The sequence below is a fragment of the Dryobates pubescens genome, chromosome 2, assembly GCF_014839835.1.
Source record: "Dryobates pubescens isolate bDryPub1 chromosome 2, bDryPub1.pri, whole genome shotgun sequence".
Taxonomy (NCBI): Eukaryota; Metazoa; Chordata; class Aves; order Piciformes; family Picidae; genus Dryobates; species Dryobates pubescens.
In genome coordinates this window covers 42,430,226-42,439,091 of record NC_071613.1, presented here as the reverse complement: position 1 = coordinate 42,439,091, position 8,866 = coordinate 42,430,226, and the positions used below count along the sequence as shown (strand labels likewise).

The window sequence follows — 8,866 nt, the reverse complement described above, 5'->3', positions numbered from 1 at the left end:
TTGTGGCAAGCGAAGGGATCGTGCCATTTTTAACACGCATCCTAACTGCAGATCGAAGTCTTTAATTCGTGCTTCCTGAATTTTAGGTTCTGTTTTAAGTATTTTATAATGGCACAAGAAGATGGAGCCTTTCTTTCCACCACATTGCACATGCAGGGTATATGAATTAATTACTTCAGCTCACCCACATTCTTTGGAAAACTTGAAACTCTGGGAGTGCTCCTGTCCCAGTGGCACTAATATGACCTGGGGAGTCAGCATTTCAAGCGCTTCACTTACATTAGTACACCATCACAGATGAGCAAAATTGTGATTGGAATAAACAGAAAACACGGTAAATCTGTACTGTAAGGCAAAGACTTTTCTTATTTTCTATTATTGTTTTTTAATCTCCAGCTATTTTGTTTTCTTTTTACAGACCTAGCAGGGTTTAAGCCCTGTCCCTGACGTTTTGTTTCCCCTGACATGGCTGTCCTTTGAACGTTAATACTTGGAGAAGATCCCAGTTGTCAGCATGAAAGGACAAACTGCACACTGTGACTGGAAATCTGCACCCCAAAAGCAGCCCTCTCCCTGTGATCGATATAAGCACGCTTGCATTATTTGCAGAGGATTTATTTACCTCTATGGAGGACGGAACACTACCAGCCTTGGGGATTTTTGGAGGTATGACATAGGTAAGTTTGCCTCTTCACTTGTCTGTCAGGATTAAAGGGATTTCTGCATCCAGCCATGAAAGTGGGGATGCTCGGTAATTAACAGGTTAACCACATTTGAAGTCTCTCCATCAAAATGATGCTTAAACTGCATTCTGTTATTGGGCAAATGCTGCCTGTTGGTTCCTGTTGCAGGTGTCCCAGAAATTTTAGATTTCAGTTCTATTTTTATTTTTTTGACCAGCAATACTGAGTTATTTAAAACATTCTAGTTCTAGCAAGAGATATCTGAGACATAGCATTCTTGACTCTAACGATGGAATAGTTTATGCATGGGAAGGTTCACAAATGGAAAGGTTTATGCATGGGAAAGTACACAAAGGGAACACATGAATACAATACCTTGTAAGATTGTATTAATAATGCAAAATAAGCAATATTTTATACTTAATGTATAGTGCTCCCTGTTGAATTGTTGTTAGTAGAATAAAGCAGAATTGTGCTGAGTTCATGCTCAAGGATTAGTTGAATTTTGATGTAGGCAATTGTGTAGCACTAAACTGAAAGCAGTAACAAGATCAATTTCTATTACATTTAAGCTTACCAAATAGAAAAATGCACATATTTAATTTAAGTCAAGTGCCCCAGTCTTCTGAACTAACAGAGGGGAAAGATGACAAAATCCTTCCCTTTCCCCCACTGACTGTTAGTGCAGCCAAATTCAAAGCCAATCTTTTCGACTTTTCTCTAACGTTTATGTGTTGAGTGCACCACTGTCTTAACTTCAGCTTTGGTTTATAGTGAAAAATGAATGGGAAATGCTGGACTGCTCAAGAGATGGTCCAGAAGAACTGGAAGAGCATTCAATGGTGGCTTATAAGGTAGTAGAGCAAGAACTATCTCGTGTGTATCCTGGCATATATATTGATTTCCTATTATACAATGAGATAAATTGCCATAGATTATTATGCACTGAAAGACTATACCCAGAAAATACTTCAGTGTCCCTGCAATTCTGGATGTAGCTGTACCAGTGTTTTGGAATCTTTCTGAATAAAGTGACAGTAGTTCAGCTTTGCAGCAGCGTGGAGCTCCCCCATTTCCTCAGTCAGTGCTCCATACATGATAGTAATACAAAAGAAAGACCTTGGCAGTATATTCTTTGACTTAGTCGTGTAGTTGTAACAGTTGCTCTGAATTAATTTGCATGATGAGTTACAGCATAGAAGAGGGATGGAGGAGTGAGGGCAAATAAAAATTACAGCTTTGACTGTAAGGGAAAAATAGAACTTAGGATATTGGGAGTTGCAACACAATGATGTATTTCTATAAACGTGCATAATCTGCTATTACCTGAGCAACGCCTCTGAGAGCTCCAGATCTGCACCCCTCAAGCTGTCCCAGATTGACAAGGAAGCGAGCAAGCGGTTCTGGAATGCCGTCCCCGTTAAAACAGCAGAACGTTCATCAGGGTTTCCTACTGGGAGACGATAAAGACATGAAAAGTCAGTGGCTTTTTGTGGTTGCCTCTTGAATTGTTAATAGATCATTATATGCATTATTACTAATTATATTTTGGTGGTGGCAGGCTTTTCAGTTAAGAACTGATTTAAAAATTACTTTAATGCTATATGCCTACCTGTAAGTGACAAACACTTTTGCATTTTGCAGGGCACCCTATACATTTTTGGTGGGATGGTGGATTCTGCTTTCACTCAAGCCAAAACTCCTCTCTGGATATACGACACTGGTATGATAACATTAGCCAGTCTTTTCCATGGGACATTCCAAGTCCATAGGTACTAATAAAGAGTAAGAACCAAACTGTTTTCTGCTGCTAGTAACATAGCCTTCCTTAAACTTTCAAGGAAGTAATGTGTGTAAAACTCTGTGCGCATTTTCTCCCTAAAATGAGACTGTTAAGCTATCAAATAATCAGCTTTATTTAATAATAGTTTATTCGTATTTTGTAGGTATTTGAAGGTGTCAGAATTTTCATTCCCTCCCCCCCCAATTTTACTATTTGATCATAAACCAATAATTATTGCATACAATATTAAAATTTTTTAATGCTGCATAAATTTTTAAACCCAAGCTTTTTGCTTTATTATGGAAGAAAGTAGATCTCATTTTGTAATTTTTACTGAATAACTACATAATCTGGCAACAGACTGCATGATGGAATAGGAAAAAACCACAAGAGTAAGTAAATGAGAAGGTACAAAATTAACATCAGCTTTCTGTAACACAGGGTTTTTTCTTAAGAACAACCATTTGGGATTTTTTCAAGTGTGTTTTCTGATAAAGGCAGTGCAACATGTGAATTTAATGGCAATGTCATACACTCTGTATCCTCCCTCTGGAAATACTCTGTATAGTAATGGCTGCTTATTTTGATGTCAGATGGAGGAGAGAGAGAGAGAGAATGATTTCTTTTCAAGCTAGTAAATCTTGTGGCAAGACCAAGATTTACATTTCTTGGCTTCTTTTGCTACTTCACTATATAACCTGAAGTCAGTGTTGTTGGTTTTTAAATCTTTTCTTTGACTTCTACCATTTCTTTGAAATACCTGCTGAAGGAATAGAGATTCTCAGATAGAATATATTTCATAGAAGAAAGCCTCACAGAACTTATCAGTGGAAACTGGGAATGAGTTACTCAAAATTTGTTGCATGTCTGTTTTTTTTTTTCATGGTCATTATTCAGAATCTTTCCTGGCATATACAGCTTTTAGCAGTGACAGCTTGCACTGCTGTTTCCTTCTGCCTCTGGTGCTGGGTATCTGATACTTCCTCTCTGTCACAGTGATCATAGATCAGTTATTTCTGTTACTTGAGGAGTACTTTTAAGGAATCTGTGAAAAGGAACGAGAAGGACGAGGCTGTTGTCATTAAGGTTTATAGCACCATAATAATAAAAGCTGCACATCCATTAGTAAATCTGAGGCTTCTGCAAGTTCAGAAAATGCTGGAACTCACAGATCATTTCTGCACTGTGAAGTTTAGCCTTAGGAAAAATGAAATACCGGAGGGTATCAACACGATTCAGTATCAGAAAAGGATACATGAAATGCAAACTACGTTTCCTGTGAGTCTCCCGGTACTTCTGTCTTAGCGGGATGCAAATTTCTTCATCTTTGTCAGTGGGAAACACCAGGATGAGACTGACTTGAAAATTAGATCTGTAATTTGAAAAATCAGTGTTGGAGGAGTGTCCTCTTGTGGCCTGTGATATAAACTGCGCTTTATTAAAACAATCCCCTAGATTCTGCAAGATGGACAGAGTGCCGTAACGTACCAGCAGAGACTGAGGTAAGGAGCCAGGAAGTGGTGAATGTGTGAATCAAATGCCTGTTGCTTTGTTGATTAAACAGATTGCTTTGAAATATGTTCCCCCAAACAGTTCCAATCTCATCTCTTCAGAGACATGTGGCTATACTTTTATTTCTTTACACTTTCAGCAACTAAGGCTTTTTCCTTCTTTAAAACAGTGTTTAAAAATACTGCTCTTAAATTTTAAGTGCTATAAAAGAAGTTAAGTCCTCTCCTCTACTACTGCTTCTGTTTCTCTGAATTTCTTATCAAGAAAACTAATTTTAAATGGAATATTGCAACTGTACATGAAGCCTGTGCTTTTTAAAGTGGAGTTGTGAAAACAGATTGGCAGTCACACTAATAAATTTTGAAATGTGAAGTGCTGCAGCATTTTTCATCTCTTCAGTCTGCACACGTGGGCTTACCAAGTTACTGCCACTTCTAAATGAAACCTCAGTGGAAGCATTTATGTCTTGGTCTTACGAGATTTGTTTTATATCACTCCATGTAAAGAATGACTCAGTTTTTGCTGCTGGAACTTTAGTCTCACTATTTTGCTGTACTATGAAATTGCAGGGAAAAAAAGTTAAGATGTGACCCAGTTACTGCTGTGGTTACCTCTGTTTGATAGAGGAGTCATGAGAAAATTTGAGACTGCTTGGTCATTTTTTTTTGGGGGGGGGGGGGGGGGGGGCAAGGGGGAGGGGAAATGTTAATAAAATTTTGTTGATGTGCAACGAACATGATGAAAATAAGTATCAACTCTTTCTTACATATGGGAGTAAATGGTTTCTTCTAATTGTCCTAAACTGAATACAGAGAACATGAACTCCCACACCTGTGAAAACAGGCTGCTGGAGAAGAAACAAGAAGAACAAAAGAGCGAAGCCAAATATTTGCCGACTATATTTTGGTTTGGCTTTAGCAGGGCTCCCCAGGTTTGGGTGAGCAAGTCTCAGCAGAGCTGAATACTGCTATGGACACAGTGGCAACCACCTGGTCTCCTGCTGAGGGTCTGGGTATAGCCTGGGACTTGTGGCAGGGCAAATCCATACAATGCAGAGTGAGAGTTACTCTTTGGACTAAAGTTTCCTCAGCGTGGAAAGGTTGTGCTTGATGGTGGAAAGAGCTATACTCCCCCACTACATTCCCCAAAATTGCCTGATACAAAGTGTTCTGAAACTCTGCCTAGCAGAAGCTGTGAAAGCACTGCTGCTGATGTGAGTGCAGAGAAGGGGAGGCTGTAGGCAAGTGATTGTGTGGTGGGCTTAAGAAGGGAGAGTTGCTCAGGTTTGAGAGTGGTTTGCATTTGCATCTATACAAGCTTCCACTGGCGGATTTATTCTGTGTTCTGAAAGAAACTTAACACCACCCAAAGCCATGGTGTTCATTGCTTGAGAATATTCCCAAGACAGACATTGCTCCTGACAGGACTCAGTCTATTAACAGCTCTTTGTCTTATTATTGAACCGCCTTAGAGCTCGGCACCAACTAACAGGAAAGGTCACAGTGCAGTAGTGTACCACTGCAGCATGTACATCTACGGGGGGTACGTTGGCATCAGAGGCATTTCACAGGAGTTTTGGACTTTCCATTTTGGTAAGTTAAAAAGCATGATAAGGTTGTCATCTAGCATAAAACACTGACTGATGCAGGCAAGCACAGCTTGCTCTGTAAAGAATATTCTCATCAGTAGAAATGGTCTAATTAGTTTAGACTTCTGTTTGGCAGCACTTAGTGATGAATTCTGTCAATTAAACTAATACCCAGCTGAATTTAATTTAACTGTATTACACTGGGAGAAGTTTTTGCAGTATTTTTAGAGCTGAAAAATAAGGAGAATTTATCTTTTTTTTTTTTTTCCACCATACACTCAATTCTTCAAGGAGTACCAAAAAGTTCCACATGCAGCAGAGACCCTGACTTCAGCCTATTAATGCTGAATCTTTTGAATCTCAAATTGAGAACTGACCATGGGGAGCCAAACCTGACAGGAGATGGTTTCATTAGCATATTCATCATTAATCTGGTGGTTGCAAACCAAATGATTCCCAGGGACTTCTGAAACGGGTAACTTTTGTTATCTGGTGGCCATTCAGTCACTGCTTTGAAATGAATGATGGCTATATCTCATCCTTCACTCCCTCATGGGGACAATAGGCACAGACATTAATGAAGGAATGTTTTTGTTGACTGAGTTTTTTTTCCCCCTCTTACAGCCAGGAAATTATCGTTCTGTGTCGGAGTTAATGAATTAGCAAAGCCATAGGAAAAACTGCTCTGTAAATAACATTTCTGTGGCATCTGTCATACAGCATCTGACATTTCTGTTAAAAGTTTATTTCAAACTGGTATTTTAAATGCACTTTCTCAGTGTCTTGATTTTTCAAATGCCCTTTTTCAATGTCAGATCTTAGATTATAAGAAGCTTAGAGCAGAAACCCTCAACTCTCCAACAGAACAGTTACTTTGTTCTGGAAATAAACCCCTTCTGAAATACTAGGGTAAATTTGGTACATCTATAGATTAATACTTTGCTTTCAGATACAAGAAAATGGTTGTGCATTTCCACCCCATCTGACAGTACTGGCCCAGGAGCTCGGCATGGCCATTCTGCAGTTGTCTATCACACAGGCATGTACCTCTTTGGAGGACTGATGGGACTGAGTGAACAGAAGGACTTATGGAAGTGGGACTTCATAAGCAGCAGCTGGTCCAACATCAGAACAAGGTAAACTGTACTATTTGTTACACTAAATTAACACACAAAGAGAGAATTAATCTTACCATTTGATAGTGCTTGCAGGCAGAGAGGGAGATGTTGCCCTTTTGGCAGTTGTAGGAATTGTTCAGATCGTGTGTAGTACTGCTGCCATCGCTGGGGCTCCAGTTGGCTTTGCTGGGAAGAGCTGTTGGCAACACATTGATGCAGCTGCCAGCAGTGTAATTTTGAGGTTCCAGTGCAGCTGTTTAGCAGTCAGACTTTCAAATGAAGAGAAAAAACACAGGCTAAAAGCAGCGTCGTTTCTTATTGGTCTCCCTTTAACCGCTGGTTTCTCTTGCATTTAGCCTGGGACCTCCTCCAGTGGTAGGTCATGCTTCAATAGTCTTCAAAGACTTGATGCTGGTTTTTGGTGGAGGGATTTCAAATTCCAGTCCTAATGATGACCTCTGGCAGTACCATTTCCATACGCAGACATGGAAGAAGCTCAGTAGTACTACCAAGGCAAAGTTTTCTCCTAAGATGTATCATTGCATCTTGGGAATTGGTGTCGATTTCCAAACTACCTCAGATTTCACTGGCACAGTCCCCAGCCATCAGAAGGGTAAGCAGAAGGACCACCACCAACTGGTGACCATCCCAAAGCACACTCGTTTTTGCAAGTACTTCCGTCAACAGCCAGCGTACCGAGTGCTCAGCAACGAGGAAAGAAATGCAATTGAAATGAAAACCTTCAGTTTGCCTCTGGAGCCTGCAGGCTTTTGTGCCTTTCGATCCACTTCAGAGGCACAACTAGACCCAAACAGGGCAGCGAATGTTGAATCAAAGGACAGGTCTCTCCATCTGTTTGTCTCTTCAGAAAAAAAGACTTTTGCTGCTGCTCAGGTTGTCAGAGAAGAGGAAGGAGCCATCACTCAGGACACGGCTCCAGTGGATGAAGTTAGCTGCGATACTAATGTGCTGCTGCTCCTTGGGGGGAAACCTTTGTCCAGCTTCTCTGAGATCTCATTCTGGCAAATGGAGTTTGATACCTTCTAATGGCTTTGATTACAAAGTAAAAGAATACATTCCCACCAATGTGCCAGTAGGTGGTAAACCAACTGCTTGCCACTGTCTTCAGTTTCCAATCAGTATACCGGGGAAAAAGAAACCCACAAAAAACCCTTCTCATGCTTGCTGTGAACTGATATTTTACAATGTGAAAAATACCCATATTTAAGTCACAACTTACATGTAAGTTGCGGTTTCTGAGAGGAGGCTGTTGGAATGCTGCTCTTTTTGTTAGGTTTCTTCTGGTCAGTTGATAGCCTTTCAGCTTGCTGTGGCTGATGCTGCCTCAGAAGTCAGAACGAGGAACCCTCACTGGCTCCATTTCAGTGACCATTTCAGGGGCAAAACCTGCTCATTCTGCACCCATGAACCTCTATTTGCATCAAGTTTGTCAATGTTACGGTCACACTAGAGTGAGAGTGTTCTTTGCACAAATGTATTTGCAATGCAAGATGGCCTGTAACAAACCCATCAGACAAATTAAGCAGATGAAATCCAGAAGATAACTCAAGAACTGCATCTAAAACTGAGGAGCTGAAACCACAAGTTCCCCCTGAAAATCAACCAGGGAGTGCATTACTCCTGGAAGAATAAAACCATTGCCCAGTGAATGCTAGTTTTAATGACTGAGCACAGATCAAAAGGGTTTGACTTTCTATTGGAAAAAGAAAGGGTAAAGCTTGACACAAACGTAAGCTGTTTGGATTGGTAACTCAGATTTTAGCCACAAAGGGATTTCTGTTTTTCCAACTCCATCTCTCTCCCTTCTGTCAACATATGTAGTATTGGTTACACATTTCCTCCCTATCCTGGTGAATCCTGAGATCATCTTCAGTTTTTAGTTTGTTGAGAAGTGCTGTGGTAACATTGTCCATTCTTTCAAACGTTTATTGCTGTAGAAGTTCATAGATTCATTGGTTTGGGTTGGAAGGGACCTTAAAGATCATCTAATTCCAAACCCCTGCCATAGGCAGGGACACCTTCCACTAGCCCAGGCTGCTTAAGGCTTCATCCAACCTGGCCTTGAGCACCTCCAGGGAAGGGGCACCCATGACCTCCGAGGGCAACCTGTTTCAGTGTCTCACCACCCTCATTTTAAAGAATTTATTTCTAATACCCAGGC

The 8,866-nt window shown here is 40.5% G+C and overlaps 1 protein-coding gene across 1 annotated transcript; it reads left to right on the top strand.

The window, feature by feature from the left end:
* Positions 1 to 422: 422 nt before the first annotated feature.
* On the top strand, positions 423 to 7,828 carry LOC128898869 (leucine-zipper-like transcriptional regulator 1 homolog). Its single transcript, XM_054176147.1, has 7 exons — positions 423 to 677; positions 1,458 to 1,537; positions 2,328 to 2,406; positions 3,922 to 3,968; positions 5,450 to 5,570; positions 6,516 to 6,702; positions 7,041 to 7,828. Exons 1-7 carry the CDS (start codon positions 515 to 517, stop codon positions 7,729 to 7,731), a joined length of 1,368 nt encoding a protein of 455 aa, XP_054032122.1. The 5' UTR covers positions 423 to 514; the 3' UTR covers positions 7,732 to 7,828.
* The last annotated feature ends 1,038 nt before the right edge of the window (positions 7,829 to 8,866 follow it).